This window comes from Rhyacophila brunnea, unplaced genomic scaffold, assembly GCF_057557595.1.
Source record: "Rhyacophila brunnea isolate RB1 unplaced genomic scaffold, BYU_Rbru_1.0 scaffold_9, whole genome shotgun sequence".
Lineage (NCBI taxonomy): Eukaryota > Metazoa > Arthropoda > Insecta > Trichoptera > Rhyacophilidae > Rhyacophila > Rhyacophila brunnea.
Window position 1 is genome coordinate 5182009 of NW_028233361.1, and position 15696 is coordinate 5197704.

The 15696-nt window shown below is 36.1% G+C and overlaps 1 protein-coding gene across 5 annotated transcripts in view; it reads left to right on the forward strand.

Moving 5' to 3' along the window:
• The window catches only part of Pka-R1 (protein kinase, cAMP-dependent, regulatory subunit type 1), a 285462-nt gene that overhangs the window by 7734 nt on the left and 262032 nt on the right, over positions 1-15696 (forward strand). The window contains exons 1-2 of one of the 5 annotated variants that reach the window (XM_085959468.1): positions 8692-8893; positions 9797-10042. The exons of 1 other annotated variant lie outside the window; for it this stretch is intronic. In XM_085959468.1, coding sequence (XP_085815594.1) covers positions 9899-10042 — 144 coding nt within the window. In that variant the 5' untranslated portion in view covers positions 8692-8893; positions 9797-9898. Of the gene's footprint in view, positions 1-8691; positions 8894-9779; positions 10043-15696 lie in introns of those variants that run through there. 3 more of the 5 variants (XM_085959469.1, XM_085959470.1, XM_085959471.1) reach the window with 3 other exon arrangements.

Genomic DNA, 15696 nt, shown 5'->3' on the forward strand with positions numbered 1-15696 from the left:
CTGTTCTTCAAGCCGACCGGATTCCGGCGTCCTGGAAGGCCGCTAAATACAATCTACAAAGTGTATACAGCGGAGCTACGGGATGCTGGTTTGACCTGGAACGAAGCAAGAAGACTGGTGAGCGACAGGGATTCTTGGAGGCGCCACGTGGTGTCCATATGCTCCAGCTAAGGGGCGGATATGGCCAAAGAAGAAGAAGTGTTTTTGTGGCATTCGTGTTTTTTCGGGAACACATACACGTTCGGCCATTTTTGACATGTTACAGGTAGCTGACATAGATAAACAAAGTGAATTTATAGTCAGTATTAAACACAGGAAATGTGATAATGATCAGTCAAAAGTCAAGACATTATACTTATCGAGCCTATTCATTTTGTAAAAAATGCCACCAGAAAAGTAAGAAACAGTATATATTACGTATGCAAACGTAGGTACACGAGATTTTTATTGAAAATACATCATTTTGAATTACGAGAAACGCTTTGCAGACTGATAGCTCAAGGGATAAGAGGAGTCACCCGGATTGTGCAGATGTGGGAATTCGAGTCCCACCTGGTCTACTTTTTTTCTAAGATTTATCTAATGAGTATGCTTTCTGAGATATTTCAACATTATATACGTACCTATTTTCAATAATAATATGCTTGTGTTAGGTATTTATGGCATTCCATTATAGGGGATAGGTAAAAGTTTCCTAAGCAAATATCCCTAATGCCATAAGATAACGCTACCGGGAAACGAACATCATTGTTGACATAACATTTTATCTTATAGGTAGTTATAGTAAAAATAATTGTATTGTATGCACACGCTACTCACCGAATGATATAACTAGAATAAATCCTTGTCTATTAAATGTCAGTTCTCGCCAAGCAATGGCTACCTACCGTAAACGTTTCAATCATTTGCATGGCGATTTAATATAGGTATATATTAATTAAAACAAAACACAATACGTAGTAATTACTTAATCTTCATAATGTATCAGATCCAGTTTAGGTTTCTACATACATTTTTACGCAAAGAAGTTGAAAAAAATCCTTCTTCTATAGAGATGGAGCCGGAGCCTACATGCATGAAATATAAGCAAGAAAGGACATCTGGTCCACTGATCAAGTGAGCTACAAGTGACTTCGCAGTGCAGAGAACTTCACACTATTGCTGTGACATTTATTTGTTAATTTGCAGGGCGTATAAAAAGAAAACTCGTCATATTAAGCTGAGCATAAAATAGGCAGCCAATCGATATTCTAACATTGACAGCTCGTATCCGGCATTCAATATTTTCGATAGGGGAAATCAAAATGTCATAGAAAATCAGCTAGGTACCTAATCAAATTAAAAAAACAAATTAACTAGTTACTTAAATTGTTTTTGCAGTAAGCGTATTTTTGTTTTTATTTAATTTCATTTTATAGATCCCCCTGTCAAAAATATTGAATGTCAGATAGGTACGAGGTGTCAATGTTAGACCATCGCAATAATAAAATACTACACGTCGGTATTATTATTCAGTTGAAAAATCCTGTAAAAACAGTGTGAAAACTGTTTATAACTGCATTCAAGTAAGCAGGGCTTTTTTTTAAAAAAAAAGGTGCCGGAACTCACTTCATGTCAAGCTTTTTACTAAATAAAATTATATTCAAATGTCACTTAAATGAAATTTAAAGGAGCTATGCCACGAAGCGAACAAAAAAAGGTTGATTTTTACGATAATTTTTTATTTTAGTCAAAACAAAGCTACAGAAACAATAAAATACATACATTATATTTGAAATATATTGTACAAATAAGACTAAATTTAAAATATAATTGTAAATACATATGTAATGTATTTATTTATGAACTTGAATAAAAGTTTAGAGTGATTTCCAAAGTTTTTTCCAATTCTCGTCTGATACATCATCTCGATTCCTTTTCTTAGTGTTAGAGTCTAAGGCCGAATGTCTTCCTTTAAGTAACCACCTATCAACATATTTTGAAGGATCGAAAAGTGTTAAGGGTGGTCCCACGAGTTTGATGAACAAGAGTGCCGAAACTGTTTTAGTGTTTAACGAAGCTCCTGTTGGGGTAATAATAAGATTCATTTGCGAAAACCCCCGTTCACATTCACTTGAAGAAATGGGAATAGAATTCAGAGCTATATGCTCTGAAACGCAAGAGTTTTTCAGAATATGTCTTTTCGAGAATGTATTCGCGAAATCCACGAATCATTTCTCGCTCATCTAGTTGTAGCCTGATCGAAATGTTTCTAATTTCCATCTCTCCAAATGTCAACCGATTATCAATGTCTTCAGGCCAATATTTTTGGTCAAGTACGCGAGCCCAAAGTGCAAACTCATCATCTTTATTATCTAGCAGCCTTTTTTCAATTGACGTTTTCAACGTGGAATAAAATATTTTCGGATCAATAGGAGGATCATTTTTAGAAACTTTTTCGTGAAGTAAAACTCCACGAAAATGCAGTTTGCTTATAGCAGCTGCAGCACATTTATAATAGGGTCCAAAATTCTGTTTTCTTTCTTCAAAAACTTGAACTAGTTCATTTATTTTTCGATTTGAAATGTAAAGGTTCACATTGCGATTTTGTAGGTCCAAACTAAGTTCCGACAATTCTTGGAGAGCGTCGCACATCAATGCTAGATCCAATAAAAATGCTGTTGATGTTATTTTGTTCTTTAAGCCACTGTAAGTACACTTGTCATTTTTATCTCTTGTAGGGTCATTCATCGCTTCTTCAAAATGACGCACAAGGGATTCATAATTATTCCACACAGCCGAAACTGAATGAAAACTAGATGCCACCCATCGGGTACTTAAAACTCTTCCGATTTTCAGTACCTCAACGCCTAGTGATTCTGCACATAAATGCAACTCTCTATTATTTTTCGGCGACGCGTGGTATAAAACATAAAGTTTATCAATAAATGGTTTGAATCTATTGATCCCTGAAATTTTCTTTACAACATCACTTACTGATAATTCTAATCTGTGATTAGTACAATGCCAAACTATAATTGAAGGAAATTTTTCTGTCAGCAATTTTTTCACTCCATTTTTAGAACCTAACATCACAGCAGCGCCGTCGCATGCAACCGAAACTAAATATTTTTTAAATATTCTTCTGTCATCCCATATAAATCAAGAGATTGGAGTAATGATTCAAATATTCCTTTTGCCGTTACGTCTTTAAGTTCAATCAAATCCAAAAACAAATTAATTGGTGAATTCATTCTAACACTTTCGACACAGCATCGAACATACACAATGAGGGTGGTTTTTTGGCTTATGGTGGTAGACTCATCAATTATCAAAGAAATTATATTTTTCGATTGAACAATTTCTTTGAAAACATTTTTTCTCATTTCATCACATATATGATTTACAATGTTAATACATGCGTTAGTGGAATGGAGAATATGACCCATTTCGATCCCATTTAGTTCTTGGAGATTAATTTCACTTTCAAACATATTGAATGATTGATTTTCCTTAGCTACTTTATATGCAGTTCGAAAAATGTTTGCTGTTATTACTTTTTCGCGAGATAACGATTTTAAAAAAGTATTTTCAATCTGCTTTTTTTTGGCTTCAGAAATGATTTTTAACGCTGCTTTGTGTGCAATAGATCCTCTGTGATCGAAATTTTTTTTTCGAAGTGACCCCAATTGTAGCTTCCTCTCTTTCCCAGAATACGTGATTTCATTATTGGCCCATTCTTTGTATATTTTCATTCCCATTGTCGTTTCAGTTCCAAGAGTTCCAAGGTTTCTGCAAATTGTGCAGCCAAGTTTCATTTTGTGTACGTTCAACCATTCGTTTTTTGAGCAAAAATCGTTTTTTTGATCTAACCATACTCTGACTCATGCACAAACTGAAAAACAATATGTGAACTTGCCAGACCCAGGATTCGAACCTGGGACCCTCGACACTATAGACCGGCGCTTAATCCACGCGGTCATCGTGGGCGTTATAATCGGTCATAATATAATATTATTATTATTAGGTTATTGTCACGAACACGATTAGCGTGCCCCTGAGAGGACACTCCCATAAGGAGTAGTACCATCCAGCCGCTCGATCTGATCATAATAGTCAATGTACCACCGGTTATATAGTTATAGGCTTACGACCCTCGACAAAGCAAAGCCATATGTGATGTATGAGGAAGTCCTACAGTTACCCCAGCAGGTCCCACTGCGCCTCAGGGTGAACTGTAGATGAGATAAGTCGGTCACAAGGACCATGAAGAGTGATGGTAAGAATGTAAATAACAACGGAGTAATAATGAAGTAGTAATTAAAATCCATTTAATAAGATAACTACGCTCATCATGCAAAGAATATGTGTACTAATTAAGATGGTAGTAATAGGTAATTCATGATAGTAATAGATATTTTGTAATGTCAAATAAATAGTCGATAGGTATATGAAAATTAAAATAGCATAATATTGTATTGGACTTCGATTAAATGTAAACAATGTAATTAAAACGAAATGAATCTTGTATTGTATAACTGCGATGATTAGGTATTATCAATGTGTATAATTGTAGACCGACATTAGTATATAAATTTGTAACCATAATTAGAGTACAATGTTAACATAATTAGACCCGCGAAATTAAGCTAGATATTAATTAATCGATATTTCAATCAATTTAATTAGACGAAAATCGATCTAGACCTGAGCTCCATACACAGCATCCACATAGCATCTAAAACATTCATGAGGTACCTAATACCCTTGACTTCTAATTTTCATCACATCCGTATTAAATATCATGCGCGGATTCAACGAATCTCGCGCGCGACCATACCGCGGTATTCTTCGCGGGTCATAAATAACATACGCGGAGCGGCTCTTGGAGCTGCGTTCGCCATTCGGTGATCGGACAGTTGTCTCCCTCGCACAACTGGATCAATTCCCTATCCCGACCGCGACCACAGCCTACTCGCTCATATGTAAGGCCCCATCCTTGTTACGCAATCCGTGACAGCCGCGAAATCCCCATACAAACACATTATTAATGATAACTAGAGCTGCGCGTGTCCGATCAAAGTGAAATTTGAAATGACGTACGCGTCTACAAACCGCGGAGATCTCAGTTATTCCATAGTACGCGTAACTATAAAGGTTCGCGAGATAGAGCTCAGGACAAGATTATTTTACCGCCTTAATTATAAGTTAATTAGATATAAGATTTATATGTATGCATAGAGAATAAGGCCTAGTATTTTAATAATTTTAATTTTTGTCATTAATGTATGCGTAGTGCGTGGGCGGCCCACTTATAGGTTCAAACTTGTGGCTCCCGCCGCTCAACCATGACGAGGCTTACGTCGCGTGGTGTATACTCATATGCTAGCCTGAACGGAGACGAGCAATTTGACGTATCACACTCTGTCGTACGTTAGGTTTTCGCTTGGTTAATCGAAATCTTAAAATACAATACAAGCTAAAAAACGCAATCATTGTATGAAGTACTAAGTGAAGACGCGAACCCAGCAGGGTATCGCGGATGCTATTTTGTACCGGCGGCCCGCGCTCACCGAATACAGTTGGTTTCAGCGCTCTCGCGACTCGCGATTCCGCGGGGCAATCGATTAAGTCCGGATCTCGTAGTGAAAACGATATGTGGATTTGTGACCCGCGGAACGTTGGTCCAGGGGGATGAAACCTACAGAATCAGATAAAAACCCAGGATTTTCGAATTCTGGATTCCAGTTTCTTACTGTCTCCAGGGACGTCACCACGCCACGCCGGTGGACGATCCCAAATCTCATACAAGTTTCATATATTTGTGCAAGATTGCACAGGAGTTTGGGCCCACCCAACTCCCCCTTTCCTCCTGCGGGTTAAATACCTAAAGTTGGACTCTAACGTTTCGACGCGAGAAATCATTTATAAATACCTAACCCCGACTTATAAAAATTTCGCGAATAATTTTCGAACATAAATACCTATCCGGTACTTTAATATTTTCGAGCGTGACGTATAGTTTCGTACAGTGGTTCCTCAACGGAGGCCCCGAACCTTTTCGACTTTTTCTCATTCGTACATCGGTCCTCAAGCCTAATAGTGGCGGCCCTTTGATACTTTTGGACAATTTTGAAATTTTCTTCGAATTAATATTTCTTTGTTCCGAGTGTTAATGTACTTTATCATTTGACGGATGACCGTATACTGTGCTTCGAACATTTATGTGAATAATATTAACTTTCTGAACACTAATAATTATAATATAACGAACCATTGTGAACTTTTGTGAACTTTTGTGAACTTTTGTGAACATGAACAATATATGGACCATTTTCCGACTATGAGCTTTTATTCTGGTTACCAATCACCTGAAGACCTTGGCCTGTGACTCCCCTTGGCATTGACAACCTCCACTTCCAAACCCTTGGAACTAGCCGTGGCAGTAGAGGGCCCCGTCATTATGTTAGGTTTTGTAATTCTGAATTCAACTGAATGTCCATTTTGAGATTAGCCAACAAGTGTCAACAAACTTTCAAATCATACTATCACAAACAAATAATCGACCATTGCACGATTGATACCCAAGCACGAATCAAATCGCGAAAATACCTTTTAATAAAATTCTTCCGTTATCATAATATTATAGTTATAGATTTTTTTTGGGCATAGTAAATGGAAATGAACGTCATTGTAGTTATTGATTGGTACCTATATTTTTATTATAATCATTGACATTTGACACAGTTGGTTAGTTTGATTAGTTTCAAAAAACACCACCGGAGCGCTACTATCTAATTTGTCCAATGCATGAACCAGGCAGAAAAATTACTGCCGAATTCACGCACTCGGCAGATATTTTGCCTAATTCATGAATAAGGCAACGGGCTTGCATTTTTCATGATTTAGGCAAAATTTTGCCCATTTCATGTAATAGTCAATTTCGCACATTCAGCGTAACATATATATACGGATCTTTTCATAAAAAAGTAGGTACCTACTTACCTGATTTATTCCTAGAAAATTTCGCGCTGTTATCATCCGCGTCGCTAACATTTCAACCCACTTTTAGATACACTCGTCCATTATGTAGGTACTTAAATATTTTTAAGCAAAGTGTTTAAGCAAACACACTGCACTATTTGGCTAATCACACATAAGCCAAACACCGATAATGTGACTTCACGGAAGTGAATTCTACGCATAAGTTCTGCAGTTTTTACTCTCTTATACCCCCTTTACACGTGCAAGGATTTATTGTTGCCATAACAAGAAAATGTATGGGTAAACATGTATTATCCTGCAGTTGGCAAGGTCGCATGCACGAATAAAAAAAAATTCGAAGCTTCAAATTATCATGCGACAGTAGGACTTTTTCGATCTGCGCCTGCGCAGTAGAACGATAGTGTCGAACTTGCCGGCAAAAAAACGAACTACGAATGAATTTTCAGGTTAACCAATTTTCACCACCTGTCAACTACGTGACAACATCGCGTCTCGCAATGAATTGGAGACAGTCAGCACTTTAACGTGTAAACAGTTATTGTCACGATAGTTTAAAATACGCACTATTGCTGCCGGTAAATCCATGCACGTGTACAGACGCTATTACTCCAACTCATATTACTAGAGGAAAAGGTGGTATCATGGCCCCCTGCTACTAAATTGGCCCCCCTAAGATTTTCGTATTTCTGATAATACCATCTAGCGGTGTATCATGACATATCGTTCTCCTATGTACCACGAGTCTAGGGAATCACGATTACTCCGCGTGAAGCGTACGCATCGTCAGTGCCGGGCATTCTTGTCACAACGTGTGAAGTGAAAGTTTATCGTACTGCACAAAAAAAATATTTTCTCAGAACTTTTTAGGATTCAGAGACTTTTGAAGTGATTTTGTTTACATGGAAGGAACGTGAAATCAATATTTTCAAGTAAGTTCGCTTAGTCTTCAATATTTTAAATTATAATTCAAAAAATACCGTGACAGTGTTTGTTGATATATTGGCCCCCCATGGTGGTATGTAATTTGGCACCGGGGGCCATATTACAACCATTTTACCTCGAGTAAAAACTATAATTTTTATAATTTTGCGGGCATGCCGCGAATGAATCTTTCTCCGTGAAACAAGCATAAACTAAAATTGGAGCGAGGAGAATATAATGAGTGCAGTAGTTGCAGTGCGGGAGAAGAAGATGGGCTACAAAAAAGCGGTGAAGGAGTTTGGAGTACCAAGAACGACATTGCCGAGCTATTTGGTAAGGCATATATTCAATGTCAAACAGCAAGCATAGCTGTTAATGGATTCAAGGTATCTGGTATATATCCATTCGACAGAAATATATTTAATAATGCTGATTTGATCGCAGCAGAGCATGAAGCTACTGAACCTACAGTATCTGAATCCATCTCAACTCCGAACGTTCTTGATCAGCCAAATTCCGTCAATGACTGCAGAAACATTTCGCTCTCCACAGTCATCTAAGAGCCCTCTTGTACTGCCTGAAAATATTGTGCCAGTTCCACAGCCTAAAAAGAAGAATTCAAACAATTATTACAATTTCTTGTCGCGTTTACCTACATTCTTATCTAGTTTTTTATACAGCGAGCTGCCGGTTTCGCGTTATCCGTAGGTAGGTACTACATTGGTACGTCACATTGATAACAAACAGAACTCATCTTGCGATTTACAAAATATTATCGAAGCCACCAGTCGGTGTTTGGCGGTGAGGTCGGATAATTATACTGGAGGACGAGAGTGCGCCGAAAGTCAAACAATGCACACAAAACCTGTTCAAACGATACCATAATAATATCATCATTTCTCGTGAAATAAGTATTCGCGAAGAATTATTTCGCATTTAGCAGTGCGTGTTGTATGACAGAAGATTATCTCGATTTGTACGTGTATGTGTACGTTGTAGATATTTAGTCAATCTGTTACGTTAAGTGAATACAAATAAGTGTTTTAAAACTTTATAACCACCGTCTATAATAAAACTAGGTGTATAAAATACGTTGCAATTAAATGCGGGGCAACCTTTTGCTAACTTTACAACATTTTATTTCGTTACATGTTCCATTCATAATAATTTAATTACTTCAGATATAGTCAGTGTGATATAATGTATGCAAACTTAGGCACTGAGTTTTCCCATCAAAGCATACCGACGCATTTAGACGTGGAAATTAACCAACCGTGTAACCCGTTTGTATTAAAAGTCATAAGCATTTTATTCATAACATTGAATGAGATTCCGTGGACGATAAATGTTAATACTTTCATATTTCTAGACTTGTACCTGCCCCTTGAAATATATATTTTTTGTGACGTATAATCATTTGAGAACAATATTTCATTTACCAGGTCTTCAAAACAGTTGTGTACCTATATAGAATGTAAGGTATAATCGTATATATAACTTTTAAATCGTGTTAATCAACTTGATAAGCACCTGTACACTTAGATTCACTCAATCGTCATTATTATGTTTTACTTTATGTAGGTATCGACGGGTTAATGTACAGTGTTGTTGTTTCTATGTCTAGTTTTGTTTTTTTTTTGAAAAAATCGTAGGCGAAATGTGAATGTTTTATTTGTTTGAATGAGACAATGATATCTTCTCAAATACCCTATTATGACCATAATATTTTACAGCATAAAGGTATAATGCATACCCATCTTGTATTAAAATAATTTTAAAACATCGCTAGAAAAGTACAAGTAAATAACTGTAAGTCAGTAGGTGCATAACTTGTTTTTATTCACTTGGCCGAAACTTATTAGGTATCTATGTTTGTATTTTTAATGTGAAGTGAACGAGTATGAGTCGCACTGGTTGACGCCAAAGTTCATATTGCGGTGTTGTACAGTAATAGAACACGTCTTGTTGTAAAGTCAGTTTTGGTAAAGTTACAATGGGTAATTGGATCAGCAAGCAACGTGCCGCTATTGAGCGCAGCCTCCACGGAGGCACCGGAACCCAAGTAGGACCCGAACATCGCTCCGATTTAAGGCTCGACCTGGACAGCCAATGCGAGACGAAATCCAATCATGAAAAGGTATGGTGCTATTGTTTTCAATGGACGAAGGTTGGATGTCATTGTTTCAACCCCATTTCTATTCATTGCTGACGCAGTTTCCTCTATCGTAAAGAGATGACTGCGGCTTAAGTGTCGACCTATAGTGTCGTGGGTCCCAGGTTCTAATCCTGGGTCTGGTAGTACGCATATTGTTTTTAAATTTGTGTGTCAGTCAGAGTATGGACCTAATAGGTTGAGCAAGTGGCTGACATCCATTTCTCGTAAAAACAAAATCTGTTAATACAAACCTCCACTCTGTGGAAGCCCATATGATCTTATTAGGATCGGACATGATCGGAACATAATTTTATTAGATAAAATATGAACATTCATTCAATTTGCATAGCTGATTTTGGTAAAATTCATGAATTCAAGAATGAAAACCTAACCTAACAAATAACCTAGTAGGTACATATTATATTATCGGCTATTTTCAAAATTTGTTTGCTGCTGGCTTCCTGTAAGTGTAAACAGACAAGAACCGTGTTTTATTTAGACGTGAATTTGTGAAAAACGTTGGACGGTCTTTAATATACGGTCATATATTTCTGATACAACGTTTCATGGTGAAGTGTGATACGGCGAACTGCATTCGTACAAGTTTCCGGATACTGAAACACATAACAGCAACAAATCAGACGAAATTGGTAGAACTTTGGAATTTTGACCGCCATATTGGTATTTTATCGGCTTCCAATTGCGAAATACAAAGTTTAACTATGAATTATTCAGCACAATAAAATAGACACATCAGCTGAAAATTAAGTAGGTAATCAAATCTGACTATCATTGTAAGTAAATTTTTGGCCGCTGTCTGTCACCAAGATTTAATTTAAAATTTGAATTGCTCATTTCTTGCTTAAATTTTTAAATAATGTAAATTTATATTCAATTATATCCAAAGAATTCAAGTTTTCGTTTCCTCACATTGAAGAATATTACGGATTTTTATACTCACGTGTAGTGTCCAACTCTACTGCATCGTCGCGTATTAATTGTTTATATTTCTATATTATATCATAACGTCTCTCCAATATATCTACCAGTGGCGAAGGGTGGAGGTAGGCTTTAAAGATCTTCCATAAATAGTGCACAATTAACTTTGTCAGTCATACTTATTTGTGTTCATTAAACTACTGAAGACAACAATAATTTACAGACGGTGTTGGTTATTTTTTTAAATTCAATTAAACCCTGCGAAAACCAAGCCATAATAGATAATAGTCAAAAAATACTCGTCTATCTATGGATATTTTATAGATAGAATAATATTTTATCTATTATAGTTTGGTTTAGGCAGGGATTTAATGAATAAAAAGAAGTAACCAACAACATAATATTGTGTAATATGTATTTCTAATTCAACGAAAACAAATAAGTATGAATGACAAAGTGTGCACAATTATTTTGTCGGATCGCCCAAAATATACCAAAACTATTATGGTTTGGTTTAGGCAGGGTTCAATTGATTTTTAAAAGCTAACCAAGACCGTCTGTAAATTGTAGTCTTAGTTCGATAAAAACAAATGCGTATTTTGCGTACAAAGTTTAATGTGCATTGTTTATATCGGATCTTAACAGCCTACCTCCACTCTTCGCCACTGATATCTACACCTCTAAATCCTTAATTTTATTAGGTACTCATCGCTTATACGAGTCTCTATGACTGAGAATGGGCAAGACATACTTAGTACGTTTAGCCAATGATATTGTACGGTGTAGGTTTTAATCGTGGTTGCAGAAGATTTTGTTTGATTTAGTGAACACATTGTTTACCTGTTCAAGCGTTAATCCTCTATCGTATTTCGGTGGTTTAGTTTCAATTTATAATAGCCAAGTGACCTGCTTTTCTCGCCACATTCACATGGAAATCAATTTTCGGTAGGGTGACGAAAACATAATAAAAAATATAATCATAAAATCAAATGTTACATAATCCATTATTATTATTATTTTTTAAAATACTATTTTCTATCTTCTCACCGGCAACTGTCTTTTTTTGGTTGTGGATAGGTGTATTAATTGTTCGTATAGTGAATCTGTTTGCCCCCACTTCCGGCCGAACTCTCTGATTTTTGGCCGACGAGGTGGTAAGTCAAATGTCAATGTCCCGAATCTAAAATTCCGGCTTCCGAGGCCGTGGCGAAACTAAGGATTGTGATAATATCAAATTAAAAGTAATTCCCTTCTGAGTGTCATGGAAATCTGCCCGATGAATATTCGACACTTTGCGCTAATATTATTCAATATTTTTTAGTTTAGTATTTAGTTGATGGTGCCTTCGCGACTCATCGGTTGGTAACCCTGTAAGGCGTAAACGATAGATACACCCTGAGGCCTGACTATCAATACGCCTTATTCACACGTTAGAGAAAAGGTCCACTAATACTGAGACTGTTTTTGATAAAGTAGCTATTGTATGACTATCAAAACAACTACAGTAGACGCTCGGTAATCTGGCGTTCACCAATCCGGCACGTCCAATAGTCCGGCATTTTGCAACTCGGCTCTCCTGTTCTATAATCCGGCAGGTTTCACATTAAACTGCCTGATAACAGAGCGGAGAGCCGTTCGCACGGCAGTTCGGTGCCCGACCTTGACTGTGATAGAATTATTTCCTATAGAAATCCAATAATCCGGCATTTCCGACAATCCGGCATAGGTGAAAAAATATGGATGCCGGATTACTGAGCGCCTACTTCATGTAATACCTAATATGTATTATCAGACTGGGAAGTTTTATTTAAATACTCATTACCCCATCCTACTGCAAAAATCTTATGGCTATTATAAACGTAGGTTATACCTACTTAATTAGAAACTCTTATTCACAAATTCTTATTCTATAAAATTTCTGTTCAAACAACTGATTTATTTTATATTAATTATTATGTCTTCTTTGTTTTCTTAGCTTTTGAGTACATGAATAGCCTCCAGCATCTTGACGAATAAATTCGTATCATATTTACGGCTTACAATAACAATTCTTGGAATGAACAAAAAGATGTTGACAATTAAACTAGGTCGGTCTTTTAATTTGTGGTATTTTAATATAATATTTGAATATGGTACGGAAAACATTGATCAAGCAGAAAACTGATAACGTCAGACAGAAGTTGATTGATGCCGGCGAATAGATGCGAAAAAAATAATATATTAATTTATACGAAATCCATTTTCCACAAAGTGCAGAAAGAAAATTTATTATAATCCGACGCGGCGCGGCAGGCTAAAAAAACGACTCAACATTTTAATAAAGCAAGGTTGCGACCCTTGTACGCAAATTTTTGCGACTGAGCGTGTTCGGCAAACGTATTGACGTCATAGTTTCCACCCGTGAATACACCACACAACACAATTTATTAGAGGCACGCCGAACGTTTTTGTTACTACTTATGTAATTTAATTCGCTCCCCGTGTCACTGCTTTGCTTTGTTTCAATTGCGTGCTTTATTGAAATAGCTCACATTGACCAGAAATAACCCCATGTTAGGATTCTGTGCGACGTCCTTATTTGAACATATTGCCTGTAAACAAGAATATTGTACCAGTATAATTACTGTAAAAACTTTTAATGTGTTAACTGTCAATTCACGGTAGAACTGTAATGTATAATTGATTAATTTAATAAAACGCTACATTTTTAGTACTTATTCCACTTTTAATAAATAAATCTGAACCGGTTTCGTCCGTCTCAGTGGGACATTTTCAACTGAATAATATTTATAAAACAGGTATTTACCAAAACAAATTCAAAATGCGACACAAATAATCTACCAATACATTGCATTATCCGTCCAATAATATTTTTTCAATAACAATTAAATTTGAATTAATGAAATTGGATATTAATATTTCATACTACATCATTAATAAGGACACTAAACAAAATATAATAATAATAACCATCTTCATGGCCCCCACAAGGGGGGGGGGGGACTGACGAAGCTCTAGCCTGGGGGCCCGGGCTCATAATCAAATAAGTGAGATAAACACAATTCAAAAAATTGCTCTAATAGTAAAAAAGTCGCCTGCAGCGCTATTTTCCTTTAATAATGGTTATATTTTACAACATGTGATTGTGTGATGTAATTTTTAATTGTGTCATTACTTGATAACTCCACAATTCAAGTGGATGTAAGTATTAAAAATACACTAAATAGGTACTTACCCTTAATTTTACCGTGAAATTATCAAAATATGATCGATTAGCTTAAAGAAATATATCGCTGTGACTGGTAGGCATCTTGTGAAGAGGATCTATCCCAGTGATAGAGCTTCCACGTCCATCGAAGTGAAAACGGGCTGGCATGGATTAAGGCTTGAATGATTATTCTTGGTGGCAGTGGTTTTATTTATATGCGTATTTCAATGTTGTCTTCTACAGTCTACCTACACCAAACGAATGGATTCATCAATTATATTACTTATACTTATCTTCTCCATCTAATCTCCATCGATTGCACCAAAGTCGTATTGTTATGAAGGTGGGGGAAGGGTAGTAGGTATCAACAATATCTAGGTTCCTGCTTAGATATTTGTATTAAAAATTTGCCTCGTTAGTTTCAAACTAGCATTACCGAAGTAGTTTGACAAGAAAACATTATCAGCAGGTCCGTAAACTTAAGCTATTCAAAATTCGATGAAGCTTTTTGCATGCGAAAACTTTGTAAAACTATCTTCGCAGAATTACCTGCTAAATCTCGCCAACGGCTTCTAATGAAACACCTACGCGTGCTTTAATTTTGTTCATAACTAAAAATCTTTACTGAAACTACTGAGATTTGAATATGATTATTACTCGACCTTGTGCCGAGTAGGGTATTATTTATGCCGGAATCATATTATTATTCAATATTTCGTTAAAATTTCACGCAATATTTGATTACATGTAAGCAGCTTATGCTTGGTCAAAGTATGTGAGGTGGTAAAACTTCAACACGTTTTATGTACGTGCATAATTAACTTCCAATCGAATTAACCAAATACTGATGATTAATTAACTATTTTTTTTATTCTACGAATAATTCACAAGATTTAAGAATGTACTTAACATTCTAATTATTGAATATACATAATTTTGAAAACACTTCTGAGAAAATATGTTATAACATAACCAATAGAAAACATCATTTTGAAAAAAGTAAGACAGCCCGCGGAATCGAACCTGCATCTCTCGGGTATCGCGCCCACACACATAGACCACTATACAAAATGATCCGTGACGTCGGGTAATAATTAAAGTAATACCTACTTTGATTTAAAAAGCCGATCGCCAATAGTAGCTCAATTTGGAAAGCACTTCAGTGAATATGAAAAGCCATTAGTTAAAATTAGTCGCAATTAAGTATGACTCCTTTAGCATAGTGGTATATGTGCCTGGGTACGATACCCTAGAGATGCAGGTTCGATTCCTATTTTCAAAAAGATTTTTTCTATTGGTTATAATATATTTTCTCAGAAGTGTTTTCAAAATTATGTATGTTAAACACTAATGAGTTCTGTCTGATATTTAAGTTAAGTATTTTTTTTTTGTTTATCTTTCTTGATGTGTTGGTGCTGTTTTCTATGGTTTGTCAATCAAATTTTAGTACATCTTCATATTATGTACCAGTCGTATCAGATTACCAAAG